Here is a 19,394-nt window from a genome sequence, read left to right on the forward strand (position 1 = left end):
TACTAGTGGTTGGACATCTGGCCTGAGCCCCATTACTCACTGAAGAGAAATTATCCACAAAAAGAGTGTAAAAGACAGGAAAGACTAAAGTCTCCCCTTCAAGCCAGCAGTTATTTCCTGTACACTTTGAGATGGAGAGCCACAGCATAACCAAGTGCCTCCTACTCTAAATATTGGGAACATCCCTTCCCCAGTGATCTCATTCTGTGTATTTTCTCACTCTGACACTATCTAGTGATGCAAGTATCCCATTTATCCAAAAAGCCCTTATCTTTGTGTCCTGAAATAGCTACTTTCTTGTTTTAAAAGTGTGTACATACAAAAAATTGGAAATAGAAACAAGTAATGTGTCGATTCCTGCAAATAAAAAATGTGGACGAATGGGGCAGACTTTCTCTGCATCTGTGCCTACACTTATATTATATATACACTGTTTTGCTCAAGCTAGTGAACTTGCTCCTAAGTATTGCTAATTTTTGGAGTAACTTTACAAGCTAAAAGTGTACTCAAAAACTCTACACAGAATTCATTTATTTTAAACATTATTATAACAGTTAGAAAAAAGTAATGTTTCAGAAATTAAGCACCTTCACCATGTAAAAGTTCCTTAAAATAGCAATTCCACTCTCGAGAAAAGATTTTTCTGCCGTATGGAGTTTGCAGATATTGACGTTGTAAGTCTGCAATATGGCAGAGACTTTCCTTTTCAAACCACTAAGAAAACCAATATAACTTATTTAATAAGGTTTTAATTATTTCAAAGCAAACAGAAAAATTATCAATAAATGTAATAAGTCAAAAGACAATGTGGCTAGACTAAGATCAAACTCACTTAAACTGATGCAATCAATTACTGTGACGGGTTGCAATAACAAATGGAAGTACTATTTAAGAGACTGGAAGGAGTGCAAATAGCAGATCTCCCCTTTAACTAGTAGTACATTTTGTAAATTGGCACTAGCCTAATCCTTATGTGTTTCTCAGAGCAGTGAGTCACACAGTCCTTATGACCCCTTTTCTGATTATACCTCAACACACTAAGTGAGGTGATGGGAGTTCACATATCAAGCTTTTAATGAACTAGGCCATTTCACTCCATTCAGGATCTGCTATTACACATTTAGAGACAGTGAAAGTTGAACATAGAAGTCATGAATAGCACATTTGTTCAGATTCATTCATATTTGTGAAATATGCTTTTACAGGAACAAAACATGATGAAAGAAGGCTATTACTTTCAGAAGAATAAGCATAACAGCATAACAAGATACACATCTGTGTGTGAGAAAGAGAGCAAAAGATTACATATTTGAATAAGCCATTAGATAAAATAAGATGGGCATTAAACCAGGCATCATGTGTGACCATCACACATTTTACAGTGACAGCATACATACAGGATTTCAGCTGCCTGAAAACAGGATAGCGATTTTGCGACATCTAAACTTCCACTTCCCTCAAAGCAGTCTACTTCACAGGAGACTTAAATCCAGGAATTATGTGGGGCTGGTGGCGGAGGGAAAGGACTGGGGAATCTTGTAAATCATATTTTTCCACTATATATTTGACCTACACTTCCTTTCAGGTGTCAGATCTTTTTTAAAGGCCACATACTCTCCAAGTCATTCAGTTGCTTGAGTATGTAATTCAAATGAGTATGTTGCCTGGGACAGGGCAACCCTGGATGTATGTAGAGACTCGGTAATGAGATGCTGGAAAGTAGGGCTGCAGAAGGAAACCTGGGAGTCCTGGTCTGTGGCAAGGTGAATATGAGTCATCAGTGCCTTGGCAGCCAGGAGGGCCAACTGTGCCCTGGGGGCATCAGGCAAAGCATCACCAGATGGGTGAGGGAGGAGATTGTCCCGCTCTGCTCTGCACTGGGATGGCCTCACCTTGAATATTGTGTGCAAGTTTGGGCATCACAATATAAGAAGAATATAAAGGTATTAGAGAGTGTCCAAAGTAAGGCTACAAAGATGTTAAAGGGCCTTGAGGGGAAGCCATATGAGGAGCAGCTGAAGTCACTTGGTCTGTTCAGCCTGGAGAAGAGACCTCATTGCAGTCTACAATCACCTCATGACAGGCAGAGGAGGGGCAGGCACTGATCTCCTCTTTCTGTGTCAGGGGGAGGTTTAGGTTAGATGTTAGAAAAATATTCTTCATAGGGTGGTTGGACACTGGGACAGGCTCCCCAGAGAAGTAGTCACAGTACCAAGCCTGACAGAATTCAAGTACTGTTTGAATAATGCCCTCAGGCACATGGTGTGATTTCTGGGGCTGTCCTTGTGCAAGGCCAGGAACTCAACTTTGAGAATCCTTGTGGGTTCCTTCCCACTCAGAATATTCTGTGATTCTGTGTAATTAACTTTCTAGTTTGGAGGCATCAAATTAGATAATAGAAATTGTTAGTGGTATAACATAATTACATAACTACATATAAATCATACATTTTAGATATAATGCAATTTTTATATACAAGATATATGTATATATAGTCCACAAAGAGTATTTATAGCATATTATGCATGTGGATGGACTGTGCTAAGCTGTATTATAGGTAAAAGAGCAGTCTCGAGTTTCACAGCAGAAGTTCACAAACTGTGAACTGACTGCAGAATTTCTGTACACTTTTATGTTCCAGTAGGAGAGCTTATAGTTTGTAGAAACAAAACCATCCATAATTTATATGTTTTAGGACAAAGTCAGCACAACCCCCAGTAAATCCATAATGTTTATGAAGTAGCACTAAAATAGATGTTCTGGAGACTTTGCTCAATCAAATGTGAAAAAACTAAGTATAAAAAAGAAATTACATACCATTGTACAGGTTCATCATGTCTGCTGTTAGAAATCTCTTTATTATCAGATATGCAGTGCCAGGTTCTGGCAGTGAACTCCAGTGAAGAACTTGTTCTAGCACATTCTCTGTATAATGCAAAGGACGTTCTGAAAAATGCCAGAAAAACAAAACACAAAAATCCAAAATTAAAATAAAAGACAAAACCCAGCAAGACTGGAGGCCTTTACAAGTTACACATGCCTAGTACAAAACACTGTCTCATTGACTTTGAGCTATAGAAGAACAATGCTTTCAAAATAAGACAAGTAAGCACTTAATTGACTTTCTGCAGAAATATCTTGGCTGGCAGGATCTCCACTGGTAATGAATATAAAATTAAACAAACAGTAGCAAATATATAATCCAAATATCCAAATATTCAGTGACTTTTGTATTTAGTTATATTTTTTAATGCAAAGACACTAAAGGACTGCTTTCAAACAAAATAAAAAAGTTAGGAACTATCACAGGGCATAACTAAATATGTTCACACAGAACTGAGCCCTGCAGCTATACTGTGCCTCACTGGCCTAGGCTCAATATAAAAATGAAACATCACAGCTACCAATTCTCCACAATCAAAGAACCAAACAATTTGGAGCAATCACAGTGAAAGAAAATCCTCAACTGGTATGGATAATACTGTCTGTTAATTATCAAAGCAGACTGGAACAGATTCCTGGTTTCATTACATTCCTTTTACTAGAAGGGAGAAGCATGTAGTCTTACTGGGTCTTCTCCCTGTTGCTGTGGTCAGAGAATTTCCAAATTTACACCTTTATATTTCAGCCTCATACAAAAAGTACAAGATAAATGTACCAATAGATGAAGGCACGACTAGACTGTATGTGTGCACTTCAAAACTTCAGATGTTCAGACATATATTTGTTGATAGGTATTGTCCATCCTAAAAGAGAAACGCTGAAACCCTAGCGCAGAACAGAAAAACCTCAGTGGTAAGAAAGTCCAGCCAGTACTCCATACATATCCCAGTTCATACACCAAATGAAAGTAGAGAAGATCTTGCAATAGTCTCTAAATGTGCATTACCAGATCCAGCAGAAATCTGAGTGTGACATGTATTGCAACACTGCCTGAGGCAACACTGATGTAGATAGGGAAAGACTGCACTTCACCCCTCTAATTAATCGCATACACAAACACACCTCTGAAGGCTTTTACCTGCTCAGCACCAAGCATCTACTGTAATTTAAGAAAACACAAAAGCCTTAATAATGGCTTTGTGGGCTATAACTTAGAGTAGTGGGTCCAAATGTCATTTTATTTCCAAAGAGAGATTTTTCTGAAAGATCTGAGTTCCCATTTGTATACCAGTTTGTGTAGGTCAGGCCTTGAGAAGAGCTGGGTACAGCTTCTGAAAAGTCAGACCTGTGTGAACTCATGTTGGGTCACACAGTCTAGCCTAATGTCCCTTGAGTACTGAAAGGAAAAGTATGCTGCCATAATCTCATTTTTCATTTCTGCTATGGTAGGTGAATATGAAATGTCAACAGCTGCTTTGGGACTGTCCAGCACTACACTCTAGCAGAACATATTTTCCTCAACACCTGAACACTAGCGCTTCAGAAAGCAACAGCCACAAATAACACTCTTAAACAACAGAAAAAACTACTGCTATTTTGGGATGCAAACAACCCTACCCTACCTGCAGACTTGTGATACCACCTATATAAAGATTTCATTATTCTGACATGATACCAAAGCAGCCTAACAAAAATACCATTCTGTAGACAGCAGCTCAAACCCTATTTTACAGCACTATTTCTTCCGGTCCTTTTGTTTTAAATGATCAAGCTTCTAACATTTTCTTTAGATTTTTGGGAAACTGTAAACTCTGACGTGATAAAGCTAAAACAACTTGATGCCTTTGTTCAAGAGAGAAAATCCGCTTTAAGGAGAACTTTACAAATCAAATGCAGGAGACTGGCAAATCACTACATCTTCCTAGAACACCAGCTCTCCCACAGTAAACACCTACTGTTTTATTTATAGTTATATTTAAAACCATCTGTCATCATGGATTACATAGTACATAAATCATCATGCTGAAAACCATTACCTATTTTTCTGGTAACACACCTCATTTACAAACTATCCATCAATTACCTATTATTTAAAAAATTATGCATCCTATTTTGTAAAAGCATATGGTATTGAACATTCTGCATTAAGCTAGATAAAATCATCAATTATTGCAGCTTTTCTATATGCAAATAAATTAGTTAATTTTTAATATTGCAGTTTTAGTATTTTGAACAGCAAGCAGTCAACACATACATCCAATTACCCTTTCTTTCACTTAGGTCATCACATGCTGGTAAATATCCAGAACTAGTCATTTTCACCTTAAACAATATTAACTATCAGTAGAAAATTACTTTCTAGAAAATATAATTCTAAGTTTCTTGCCTTCTCAGTGTTTGTTTTCAGGACAGTGTATCTTAAAAAGTAAAATAAGTATCATAAAATTTCAGGATTGAGTGCAACAAATGGAATACCACCATGCCCTAGACATGTACCAGATCATGGCAAGAACAAAAGCAGACAAATATTTTTTTGTCAGAAAGACACTGTGATTATCTGTATATGTTTGAAACAAATACACAAACTTTGTTTCTGTCATTGCGTATCAGAATTTCTTGTCAATGCCTCAGGTTACGTAATATTCAATGCTGTAACACTAGTAGAATCAACTTGTAGCAGCAAAGACTCAAACAGTCTTTTAGTTCTTTAGTGTCACATTTGGACCAAAGACTGCATAGTACTATTTTTCTCTGTGTTTCAGCCCTTTGAAAAGCTGCTACATTCAGCCATAGCACCACAGGAGTCTTGATGAGTGTCTCTTGCTACATGCATTATTTTTATTTTAAAACAATAATTCACTTGTTCTGATGCACTGATTCTTCCAGAAAGGGATCCATGAAGAAGACATTTCATCAACACAGTCTCTATGACTGACAGGTGATGAACTAGGACTTAATTTAGTTTGCTTTTTGCTTGGTTGTTTTGGATTTAAAACACTTGCGTGCCATTTCTAATTTATGTTTGAAACTCTTGTTTCAATAGGAAGCACTCTAATCCCTTGCCAGTATTTACTGCCCTATATAGTACCTTAGTGTCTCACTGAGCTTAATTTTGCCAGTTATCCATAGTCATTAGTTCAGACAACATTTTTATCCCATACTAAAATATTAGTTGTTGTACTGAAATATCTCAAGAAACTGTTGTGGGGTCTATCTTTTTACTTACTTTTATGTTCCCTTGGCCATACCTAGTTTAGTTTTCCTTTGTCTGTAAATGTTATATATCAAGTCTAAGAAAATAAAATTCCCTCTTCATTTTTTATAATTACTAAGAAAAAAGAAATAGGACTTCCAGTGTACTTGTAGGAATTCTCAGGCCTCTTCTAAAGTAACAGATGCCAGCATTCTTAGTCAGTTGTCACCCACACCCCTGAATCTGGAAATGAACTCTACATTACAACTCTATGCAGCATCATCAACAGACTACAAGATGTGAAAGGCTCAGGGTCATTTATTTTAAGTTAAAAAAGAGAATGCAAAAAGAGAATACACTTCCATTCTAGTTATTGATACTGCCAAAGTCAAGACTGCTTACATAAGTAATATTAGTAAAACTGAAGAGATTATTGTAAGCACATCTGAAAATCAAGTACAGCAAAACTATTCAAACAATATTGGAACATTTAGTAATCTTACTTTTTTCCAATTCCTTATACTTTTTTTTTCTTAAATTGAACATAGGTATCTTCACTACAGAAATATACTAGTCCACAGACCCCTTCTGTACTATAACAGTAAGAACAGTAACTATGAAGCACAAATAAATATCGCATATTTCTGTCCCCATGTATTCCAAAAATCAGATGACATTAGTGAGTATTCATCAAAATACAATGTTTTAATTTTAAAAATTCCTACTACTCTACATTATTTTAAATACCTCTAATAATAAAATGCTCCAGTATGTTATATATGCTCCAACATGCATAAAGAACTTCTAATATTAAAATCTCTTTACACTTCATTAATGTTGTGACCATGTGACATTTGCTTTTGTTGGCAGCAGAACCATATTTCAAACAAATTTTTCTAGAATCTGCTATATACATCCTAATGCCACTTGCCATAAACACACTTTATGTCTCCTTTTTCATCTGCACACATAAAATAATTGACTAAATAATGTAAAAAAGATCCTTTCTCCTAAGTATTACATGTATGTTCTCATTTCATCTTTTGAAAAGCATTATTCCCTATAAAATCAAGTGCTGACATTCTAATGAAAATAAGTTTCTTCTTTAAGACTTATTAGTAAGACCTACTTTTCTATAGCTGATGATTAATGAACTGCGAAGCACTGTAATATAAAGAACATCTTTTCAATCCCCAATTTATAAGCAATTTACAACAATTCATCACATTACTTCTGGCAAAGTGTAGAAAGAAATCATGCAGATGCCACAGCCACCAAATGTAAAACACTGGCATGAAGGCTAATATTTTTTTACCATAAAGTCTCTAACTAAGCTTTTAATGACTTTAAGTATTGAAAAATTAAAATAACAAAAGTTGATTAAACTTGCATAAATTTTGATGTCACCAACCTAGTTCTCCATTTTCAAGTACTTCAAAAGCAGTCCAGATATCATCTTTGTTGGGAATAATGTTTTTGATTCCTAAAACATCATTAGTTAATTCCTCTGCTTCCATCAAAGGTGATACCTGTAATACAAAATGAGTCAGTTTATGATATATTTCAATTACTGATTTCTGATTTATTTTTTCAAAGTGCTCCTCTCAGCAACTGCCTTTAAAAAAAAAAAAAAAAAAAAAAAAAAAAAAAAAAAAAAAAAAAAAAAAAAAAAAAAAAAAAAAAAAAAAAAAAAAGAGCAGTAGATGTATGTGCTGGAAATCCATAAATTATTCATCAGATTCCAGCCTGTTTCCTTACTTTGGTCCATGAGACCGGTAACTTGAAATTCCTTTTCTCTACCATTGAGAAATATGGAAAAAAATAAAGCCTTGGTATGTTTTCTTGAGTGTGGGAAGGTAAATATTACAGAAGAAACATATTTTTTTTTCTTAGCAATACATATCTCCCTTTTTAATCCTATTTTAAAAAGCATGTGCATATGCGTATCTATGTATACCACATATCCCATACATATACAAGCAGAAGCGTTTGAGAGTTATATGCTGAACAGAACAAAAAAGGAAACAAAACCAGAGAGATGTAGCATAAGTGTAAATCACTAAAATTTCATAATTGCTAAATCACTCCTAAAATCACTATCATTTTCATACACTGACCCTGATGATAATACTACAGTCTGGCTCCTTTCTTTCCACGTAAACTTCAATAAGCAAATCTCCAGCCTGGGAAACCTAAAACAAAATAATTAAAAAGAAAATTAGACTATCTTAAAAGCATTAGAAATATCATTTTAAATCAGGAAAGTACAATTATTATCTAGTAAAAGTCAAACTTTTTTTCCACCTGTTTATCTCCAACAATAGTCCAAATGTTGACTATAATGGGAAAACCTGCACTATATTAACTTTCATTTGACTAGTGTAAGGAAAAAATACCTCTTCACAGCTTGAGGAGAAAAATCCTAACCCTAACTAAATCGAACAGAACTACATCCAACAAAATGAGCACACTTTACAAATATACATTCAAGAAAGAACAAGAAAACTAGGGGAGACATGAAGTAAGTGGTAATTTTAGATTTATAGTTAAGACTTCAAAGTCTAAGACATAACTGTACCTTAGTATCTTAAACTGACAGAACCATAACTCTTATTTAGAGGTTACTCAAGCTCACTTCAGAACCAAAACATGATTACAATTTAAAACCATGAAAAAAGGACTGTAACCCTAAACTGAGTTAGTTATAAATGAGAGGAAAAATTACAAATAACAGAATATTTCAGCTATGTACCCATGTGTACATATTCAGAAAATCAAAATACATTACTACAAATATTACATTTATGATTCTTAAGCACAATGAAAACTTGTCATTTCATTATTAAAGAAGGAATGAAAAAAATGTTCTTGATATAAACCTCTGTCAAATTTGTTGGAGAGATATGCAAACTGTATGTACAATGCTAATGCAGAATAATTAGATAAAGCAAAATGTATGACATAATTGTACTCTTTAATTAATAAGCAAATATAAAGAATTAATAATCAAATTACACTAAGAAGAACAATTTGTGTTTTTTATTTGGAGAAAAGTATTGATAGTGATGCTACATATTTATATATTACTACAAACAGAGGAAGAGGTTAAGAAAAGCATAGAGAAACATATACATGTATATAACCAGTAAGCCTTGGGATACATTTTGACTAATTTACAGAAGCTAAAACTACATTTTCATAGAAAATTAAATGGTAGTGCTGAATTTTAAAAAAAATTTTAAACAATATTAACATTCTGAAGAACAGTAACTTCTAAGTTAGTTTAGCCTCTGAGAATAGAAAACTAATGGAAACATTTGTGAGGAAAAACATTACAAAGCTACTTTGAAGAAAGCTGCTTAATTATAGTGGCACAGACTCAAAAAAGCTCATTTAGTTGTAAAATTTGCTTTTCAGATGATATTACAGAAAAAGGTTGGAAATAATAATGAAGCTGACATATGATTTCCACTGGGCTCATGTAAACAACCGTACGGAGAGAAAAAGTGATGTAAATTACAGGAACAGCTGGCATAAGTATATGGTGGACAGAGAATAAAGAGTGGCTAACGAAGTGCCACCTGGAACAGAACTTCAGTGACATTTCATATGCGAACTTCTACTCCTTCAGCAGAAATTTGGTCCAGTTTTTCTTCCCTGAACACTGCATCACCAGAGATAATACTAATGTGGCAACCTGTATATTCCAATGTATTAAATATACACATCACTGATTTTTCCACAAATATGCATGCATTTTGAATGCAATGAGTCAGACTATCAGTTGTTGAATGGAAAGAATTCTTACAATTCTTAATTGTAGCTGCTTGAGGCCTAAGTTGCCAATTACCCGTGATGTTTACATGAATACAATGATGCTGTTATGTCACTTGGTGGCATCACGTCATCAATTTTACCAGTAATTGGAAAGCTGCAGAAAACTGCTGTGGAGAATGGATGAAACTGGTTGAGCCAGAGTGTGTTCTGAGTCACCTTATCTCAAGCCACCTGGCTTGAGCACAACTTAACAACAGCACAGTGTTCAGGGTGAAGCAGAGGCCTCACAGCCCAATACCTCAGTGAAGCACAGATGAGCACCCACACCTCTGTGTGGAGATGTTACCCTCACTCCCCTTTAACCATGCATAACTGGATAAACTTGGTCCTTTAAGGAGGAGATGATGTGTGGTTGTAACATGCTGCAAGCAAAGGTCAGATGGCCTTTATTGCTGCTTCAGCTGCATGGAGGACGAAGTGATGGTGAAGTGTCATGGTTCTCTTCTGCCTTTGATTCAATCACGGGTCTTATAACATCCTGACCAAAGGTAACCAAAACCCTTATTATATCTTATTATATTTTACTACAGTTCCACCTCCACTTCTCCTAAAAATTTGATATCTGGAATCCTCTGTTTTAGAGGACAAGAGCACAGCCCTTCTTCAGGGACAAGTCAATGGGTTTGATCCTCTCTCCTTCCCAAAGCAGGGAAGCCCCTTTGGTAAGATCTGTGCCTCCAACTATATTGGAGCATACCCAGGTGCTATAAGCTTAAATATTGGTAAAGCTAAGTTTAGTGCAAAGTTGAATTTGTTAATTTACCTTAAATTGCTAACTAAGGTTAGTTAGTCAGTTGCTAACTTCAGTATATTTAGCGCTGATGCAGTAAGTGTATTTATCAACAGCAATTTCTAACCTGTATTTCTGTTGCTTCAATAAACTGCAAAATTCATGAATCTGTAATCATGAAAGTTCCAAGCATGGTAAAATGTAAAGTGTATCCATCCATAAAATCTAGTCTTCTGAAATTATGATTAATATGCACTATATACACATGACAGAAGTTATAATTGTAAAATGTAACAATGGTGGTCAATCCTTTTCAAAAGCCGTTCGTGTTAGTCCAGGTTTGGCTCTAACATATTCCCTCAGCAAAACCTACAGACAATACCATGCATAGTTAGAGAAATGTAGAATGTTTCTTCTAGGGAAACAGTTATACAGAGAATCTCCAAACAATCTTCTAACTACGTAGAAGAATCAGTGGGCTTCAGGCAGTAAAAACTTTGAAATAATATGAAGCACTTCCTTCTGCACTGAAGAGGTACTAGGTATTAGACATCAATGCATTTCATGTGTTATGTGCATATAGGAAAATGTGCTTTTAAATTAAACACTAGTTACAATAATCAAGTCTGCTACAGAAACAAAACCAACAAAAACCCAAATAAAAACAAACAAAACCCCAAACAAACAAAAAACCCCCACAAAACAAATGCACACCCCCCAAAAAAAAACCAAAAAACCCCCAAACAAAAACAACAACAACAAACAACAAACAAACAAACAAAAAACCTCAAACAAAAAGCAACCAAAACCCAGAAAATGTTCCACAGCTTAATGCAGAGGGGAAAAATGTTCATAGTCACAATCAAATTGCCACAAAAGACAGGCTCTTGAGGACTCCATTCCTTAGTTGTTATTTCAGGGGTAATAGGTTGACATAACAGAAAGAATGTAGTCCTAATCCTTAAAAGCAGTTCAAACTTCAATTTATTACCCAATAAAAGGTAGAAGTTTTGTACCAATGTCCATCACTTGTTTAGAAAGCTAAAAAGAAAAATGCCATTATCTCTGGGGCAAGTGCTCCCAAACAACTTACAGCCTTCTCCGGTCACATTTGCCATCAACTAGTGGCTCTTTTCCCAGGGAATGCCATACAGCAGAGATACCAATGATTCGATAAGGTACAAAAAATTTTTCTAACTCAAACTCAGCATTTTTTGATTTCTTCAAATACAGTATTAATTAAGAATAATTTACTAAATCCAGCAGCTCAGTTACTATTTTTCTCATAACAGGTTGTGAAAACATGTACCGAATATTATGAATTCCAAGTATTTTCCAAGTAGAGATCCAGAATCCCTTCAGATATGCAATTTTAAAATACCCGAGTGCGAGGCGGGGCATTGTGTGTAATGGAAGGGTTAGAGTGTACAGATCTCAGTTGACAATGGCACAAGTTGAGAGCCTCTGGAAAAAAATCAAGGTACAAACAAATAATGCAGATATCCCATGTGGGAGTCTACTATAGACCTCCTGGCCAGGATGATGCTGCCAACAAATTTTTCCATGAGGAACTAAGGGAGACTTCGAAGTCAACTGCACTTGCTCTTATGGGAGAATTCAACTTGCCAGAAATTAACTGGGAGGATCACACAGCTGGCAAAACCCCAACCAGAAGATTCCTAAAAAACCCAGATGACAACTTTATGGAACAGGTCCATAAAGTGTCCTAAGGTCCATAAGGGAGCCAACTTGGAAAGATGCCCTCCTTTGATTTGTTCCTTGTCAACAGAGTGGATCTAATGAGTGACATGGAGATTGGAGACTGTCTTGGCTATAGTAATCATGAAGTGATTGAGTTTAAAATCTCTGCTGACAGGAGGAAAAGGGCCAGCAAAATTTCAGCTGTGGACATTAGGAGAGCAGACTTCAGGCTGGTCAGAGAACTCGTAAGTAATGTCCCACAGAAAAATGTTTTTGTAGGTGCAAAAAAAAGTGTTGGTCACTTTTTTAAATATCACCTTCTAAGGCCACAGGAACAGGCAACTCCTAAATGTCAGAAGTTGAGCAGATGAGGCAGAAGACCAACTTGGTTGAGCAGGGATCTTCTCAGAAATAAGACACAAGAGGAAGGTGTATGCCCAATGGAAACAAGGTGAAGTGACATAGGAAGAATTCAGAGACGCTGCTTGCCACTGTAGGGAGAAAATTCATGTGACCAAAGTTGAAGCTGCCCAGAAATGTGGGGGACAATAAAAAGTGTTTTTTCAAATATATTAATGGGAAAAAAGGCAGTGTAGAAATAAAATCAGGATGAGCCAACTAGTTGACTTAGGAAAGTCAGCAAATGCAATCATTTTGGACTTCAGCAAAGCTTTTGATACTGTCGCTCACAGTATCCTTCTGGACAAAACATCCAACATACAGCTGAATAACCATGTTACACAATGGGTGAGCAACTGGCTCACAGGTTTGGCACAAAGAGTTATAGTGAATGAGGTGGTATCAGGCTGGAGTCCAGTCACTAGTCGGGTTCTGCAGGACTCCATTCTCAGCCCAGTTGTCTTTAACATATTCATCAACAACCTGGACACAGGATTTGAAGGAATACTAAGTTTGCCAACAACACTAAATCAGGAGGAGCTATTGAGGTCCTCAAGGGCAGAGAGGCCCTGCAGAGAGACCTCGACTAATTAGAGAGTCTAATCTAATTAGAGATGCATAATCACCAATAATATTAGCCTCAATAAGGGAAAGTGCCAGATTCTGCACCTGGGACAGAGTGATCCTGGTTGTGTGTGTAGACTAGGGAACAAGAGACTGGAGTGCAGCACTGTGAAAAGAGACCTAGGAATCCTGGTTGATGGCAAGTCAAATATGAGTCAGCAGTGCCCTGGCAGACAGGAGGGCCAACTGTGTCCTGGGGGGTACCAAGTAAAGCATCACCAGCCAATCAAGGGAGGGGATTGCCCTACTCTGCTCTGCACTGGTGTGGCCACACTTTGAATATCGTGTGCAGTTTTGGGCACCGCAACGTAAAAGAGACATTAAGCTATTAGAGAATGTCCAAAGGAGGGCCACAAGGATGGTGAAAGAACTCAGGGGAAGCCTGAGGAGAAGCAGCTGAGGTCACTTGGTTTGTTCAGCCTAAAGAAGAGGAGACTCAGGGAAGACCTCACTGCAGTCTACAACTTCCTCATGAAGGGCAGTGGAGGGGGAGGTACCAACCTCTTCACTCTCGTGACCAGTGACAGGACTTGAGGAAACGGCATGAAGCTGAGTCAGGGCAGGTTTAGGCTGGATATCAGGAAAATGTTTTTCACCCAGAGGGTGGTGGGGTGCTGGAAAAGGCTCCTCCAGGAAGCAGTCACAGCACCAAGCCTGCCAGAGTTCAAGAAGTGTTTGGACAATGCTCTCAGGCACATGGTGTGATTCTTGGGGTGTCCTGTGCAAGGCCTGGAGCTGGAATGGATGATCCGGATATATCCCTTCCAACTCTGTATATACTATGATTCTATCATATAAAATCTGGGGGATTTTTTGGCTATTTTTTTATGTGGCTATTTAGTGGCAGACACTTCCATTCTGCAAGACGGACATTAGAAATAAACTTCAAATTATTTCTCAGTAACTTGGTCACTCCTCACCAGACAAAGGAGGAAACCGACATTCTAATATGCACACTGACAGAAAGCCATTACAGTAAGAGGGCTTCACACCACTATAACCCAGACAATAAGGCAATATGAGATAAAAGAACAACTCCAGACAGCAATTCACAGAACATGTAACTTTACACATGTATTTGGAAGACACTGTCTTCTTAATTATGGCTTACAAGGTACCATGAAACTGTTGCTGGAAGAAGGAAGGCAGCCAACAGAGAATGTATCACAGATTTTCTCTACTAGCTTTCTATCCTTTTCTAAAGCCCTAAAACCTCCAAAATCACTGAAAGCTTCTCCTCCACTACTTTAGATTTCTGTATAATCTTTTAAGCTCCCTACATCTCATTTTACCTCTTTTACTTCACCCACCTTGGTAATGTTACAAAGCTTAGTGATTTTAGCTATAATTAGGATTGGACAGAACTAACATTCAGATAGTGAAACGTGGTATCACTTTGCTGTTTCTTACAAGGCTGAAATTATTCAAAAGTTGTTACAAGTAAAACTGGAACTTAGAATCACAATAAGTGGCTAAGACCTCCCATTTTCTTATACTGTGTCCTAAAGTTCACTATCTGACTGTCAGTATGTGTCTGAAGCTTCCCCAAATTATATTCATGCCTTGGAGTTCTAGAAATGGTCGCAAAACAGGATGTGACTGAAGATTCAGATGCTTTAAACTCAAAGCGATGGCGTAACTCTAATAGAGACCATGTATACCCAAAGTACATGAAATAATAAAAGCTAGTACACACTGGAAGGTATTTAATATGCATGTTTAAAATTTAAAAAAAATAGAGAGGACATCACTCTCACACTTGCAAATGTTGACTATTTCCTTCTAATACAATTTATGAAGCATAGTAAAAGCATGTAACAACCTGTAAGTTAGCTCAGTGCTTGGGACAGAACACAATTCCACCAGATGCTTTACACTGAACTATTTTACTTTATCAGTTTATGCCTCCTCTTTCTTTTCAGTTTATTTCCCTCACCTCTGAAGTTAACAACACTGATCATGATACAAACTCAAAAATTTAGTTTTAGAAATCTAAGTATAAAAAAATTGTAAACAAACAAAATGGTCTTTGTTGAAATTATTCTCAGACCAACTGATACTTGCCACTTACCTGAGTGTCTTTCCACTTGGTAATAAAGCTGTTCTCTATGTCCATTTGTTTGACCTGGTCTTCATTTATCTGTTTAAAATGAATAGTTCTTGATCAATAAATAATAAGTATTGTAACAATTACCAATACTGTCAATCATGTTCTTAGAGAAGCAGTTATGCAAAATATTCTATCAGTCAGAAATAGCTCTTCATTGATGAGACTCATTATAAACTTTATGAAATAAAGTTTAAAACAGAGAGGAATCCATGAAAAACTGCCAAACAATGTTATAGTGGTACAGTAAACTCTAAATCAAAATGTCAAATAGGAATTGCCGTGCGTAGTATCTTTTCTATCCCGTTGGATTTAAGATTCTTTCTAGACCAAAGCAACAAAACACATTGCAATCACAGCTCAGAGAGTAAAAACACAAAATCCTTCCATGCTTCAGTTCTGATCAGGTCCATAATATTTTACTAAAAGTATTATTTTTAATAGTCATAATCATAAAATTTTCTTAAATTTCATAAGCAAGAAAATGGCAAGAAGAATGTGCACCATTTTGGAAAACAGCAGCTCACAACATCCCATAAATAGTCTTTCCTACACAGATTAAGCTAGCTGGGAAATAAAATTTAAAGCAGGCCAAGAACAAGATCCACTGAATTAAGAGTTCAAAAACCCTCAGATCTGCAAATCCTCAGATCATTTAACCAATAGCAAGATCATTTTAAAGAAGTTTCTATATTTTAGTATTTCTAACAACTGAGCAATTAGGATACTTTTACATAAAGATACCTACATGAAAAAGTTGCACGTAATTTTTAATTAGATCTTCAATTACATTGACTTCTTCACTAGTTTGGCCTTTAGTTTGAAACAAGCATGAGGAAAACACCACGGCTAAATTGTGAGGGTTCATATGATTGATTTCAGAACACTTCTGCACCCTGTCAAAGAAAAAATAAATATATTTAGAAGGTTTCATTGTTCTTTTAGTTGTCTGAGGTTGCTTACAGAATACGGAATTAATTTCAAAAAGAATAGTTCCCTTAAACAAAATGAAAACATGTACTATTATTTATTTATTTTATATTTCTTTATATTCTTTATCTTTCATTACAGAAATGAAAACTCCCTAACTGCATTTCAAGTGATAGCAAAATTATTTAGAGTTAAAAAGAATAAAACCAGAACAGAATAGCTGAGTTGGAAAGAACCTACAACAATCATCTAGTCCAACTTCTTGATAACTTAAGGGCTGACCAAAACTTAAAGCATGTTGCTGAGGGCACTGTCCAAACATGTGATAAACACTGAGAGGGTTGGGGCATTGGCCATCCCTTTAAGAAGCCTGTGAAAGTGTTTGGTCACCCCCTCAGTAAAGAAATGCCTCCTAGTGACAAGTATGAATCTCTCTGGATGTAGCTTTGAACCATTCCCATGCACACTGTTACTGGATATGAGGGAAAAGAGATCAGTACTTCCCCCTCCACTTCTCCTCTTCAGTAAGAAGTACAGAGCAACGAGGTCACCCCTCAGCCTCCTTTTTACCTAACTAGAGAAGCCCAAAGTCCTCAGGTGATCCCCCTATGCCATTCCTTCCAGCCCTTTCACCAGCTTTGTTGCCTTCCCCAAAAATATTCAAAGAACGGAACATCCTTAAATTGCAGACCGCAGAACTGCACACAGTACTCAGGTGAGGCCACACCAATGGTAAATACAGTTTCACTATATTATGCAAAGAAGTATATCCTAGAAACTTATGATCTAAGATCAAACAAAATGTGGAAAGAAATTAGATTCCTATACTTATGGTAAAGTGTGCATATCAGTTCTGTTGTCTATATAATGTCTCTTTTTTTCGAGGCAAACACTTTAAGCAAAGCAGAATTTTTACTGTTATACACATGAATTCTAACTACTTTCAGATGCAAATTACTTAGCAGATGCAACAGCACATTAATATCTCCAAACTGGATATGCTTAGAAATATCTTTAAACACAATACATACTATAATCTTTTTCCCAATAATGGTACCAATTAATTTCATAATAATAGAGTTTTTAAATGACATCTGCTATGTACCTAGCTATGTAACTTAACTTTTGAATACAATATTCTCTAAAGAGAATTTTCTACACATTTCTACTCACTACAATTTACCAGAAATATAATTTGACTTGTTCAATAGATGATATAATACACTATAGATGAGTAATATTAAGAAAGACACCAGAGAACCACCCAATCACATAATTTTTATATATTTTCTGCCCCTTATTTGATCTAGGACTAAGACATGACCTTCAGTGCTTAAATAAGTTTGTATTTCGGATATTCACTACCACTATCTATCTTGTAAAATGAAGCACCAGTGAAAAACAGAAAGGGTAGGCAATTCTCAAAGTTATTATGTGCAAAAAGATTGTAGAGAAGGACATTTTCACTGAAAAAAACCTTTTAATTTCAAGAACCATTTGCAACAATTCTCTGGAAGAGTAGCTGACTGGTAAAATGAGGTTGTATTAAAAAGTTACATCAAAAATTACCCTACTTGGACACATACACTGGCAGCCCTCTCTCCCTGTAAGGCTGTTCTAATTCATTAATTTTTATAGATACCTACTGCTAAAATTACAACCAAAGAAAAAACACATTATCAATTAAAGGGATTCAAATGTAATTAATTGTCACAAGTAGGTAAGCTTTTGTGATTACTGGTTAATGAAACAAGCCACATTCCATATATGGTAGAGTTATACTGAGAACACATTACAAGAATTTCTCTACTACAATGCATCATTTGCAATGACCTGTAAAGATGTTCAATTAAAGCAGCCAAAGTTGCTCTATTGACTGGTGGAAGTGAATGAATAAAAGCTCCATACTTCCTCACACGTTCCTTTTCATTCTGTGTATCTGCCAGAAAATAATAATCATTGAGCATTAATAACAAAATAACAACGCACACCAAAACCCAACAGCAGTTCTCATTAACTATAACATCATCATCTAGTCCTTTAAAATTACTATTTACCCAACCAACCTCTACTTCATAAAGGCAGTGCTGACAATCTACTATTAAAAAAGTCCATTATTTTACAACAGTTCAGGGAAACAGCAACAAAGAGAGACAGTTCTATATTCAAGCACCGTTTGCTACAGTTTAAGACCAAAGCCCAGAATAGGAGTTGCTTTTCCTCTCAAAGCATATTTAATCTGTAGCTTGTGTGTGTACATGTGTGAGTGGATCTGTGTATGTACAAAGGCAAACATACTTCTAAGAGTTCCCAGAAATGAGAAAGGAAAGGACCTTTTCATATTTTAAATTTTTACTGGAAAAGCATCTCAAGGCCCAAACTAGTTTAAAGACCAATTACACAAGACTCATAAGAGGAGAGCAAAGGGGAAGGGCTGGTGAATAAGTTATACAAAACTACACAAAGCTGAAGAATGGCACAGCCTATTTTTATTCCAGCCTTGGGAATGACAATATCTGAGACACAGCCACAGCTCTCAAGTCTGCCTCCCTGTAGTGCAAAGATACTACAGAGCATACTCCTCCCCAGGACATAATCAAAGTTAATCTCTTCCATCTCATCTTTTGCAGTTTATTGCTAGTGCTCTCCACTAACTACTGCACTATGTTCTGATTTCTTTGGTAATTAGAAGAAAAAATAAACAACAAAACATCACTTTTTTAAAGGTCTTCTACTCTGTCTTCCTAAGTGTTTTAGTCTTCACACAAATACTTTCAGTATCACTTAACTATAACACGACAGGATTCTCCGCTGTAAAGCTGAAGCAGAATTTTAGCCCCATGTGCATATCAGGAAGTAGAATCAGTAGAACATAATTTAAAAAAATGTTCTCTTTAATCTATACTACCACAGATTTTTCTGATTTCTGATGAGATGAATCTTGTGGTAAGTAAATAAATTCTTAATAGTCTTTCCTCTAGTTTGCTCAA

At 36.1% G+C, this 19,394-nt stretch overlaps 1 protein-coding gene across 1 annotated transcript in view; it reads right to left on the reverse strand.

The window, feature by feature from the left end:
* ARAP2 (ArfGAP with RhoGAP domain, ankyrin repeat and PH domain 2) overlaps positions 1-19,394 on the reverse strand; it is a 123,703-nt gene that overhangs the window by 18,275 nt on the left and 86,034 nt on the right. The window contains exons 22-27 of the mRNA XM_027888571.1: positions 18,238-18,343; positions 16,223-16,370; positions 15,439-15,507; positions 8,194-8,268; positions 7,488-7,605; positions 2,818-2,946 (exon numbers count right to left, since the gene is read on the reverse strand). Of these exons, the coding sequence (XP_027744372.1) occupies positions 2,818-2,946; positions 7,488-7,605; positions 8,194-8,268; positions 15,439-15,507; positions 16,223-16,370; positions 18,238-18,343 (645 nt within the window). The remainder of the gene's footprint in view (positions 1-2,817; positions 2,947-7,487; positions 7,606-8,193; positions 8,269-15,438; positions 15,508-16,222; positions 16,371-18,237; positions 18,344-19,394) is intronic.

This window comes from Empidonax traillii, unplaced genomic scaffold (genome assembly GCF_003031625.1).
Source record: "Empidonax traillii isolate 1590-97213 ecotype Southwest subspecies unplaced genomic scaffold, ASM303162v1 scaffold240:size1935192, whole genome shotgun sequence".
In the NCBI taxonomy this organism is placed as follows: domain Eukaryota; kingdom Metazoa; phylum Chordata; class Aves; order Passeriformes; family Tyrannidae; genus Empidonax; species Empidonax traillii.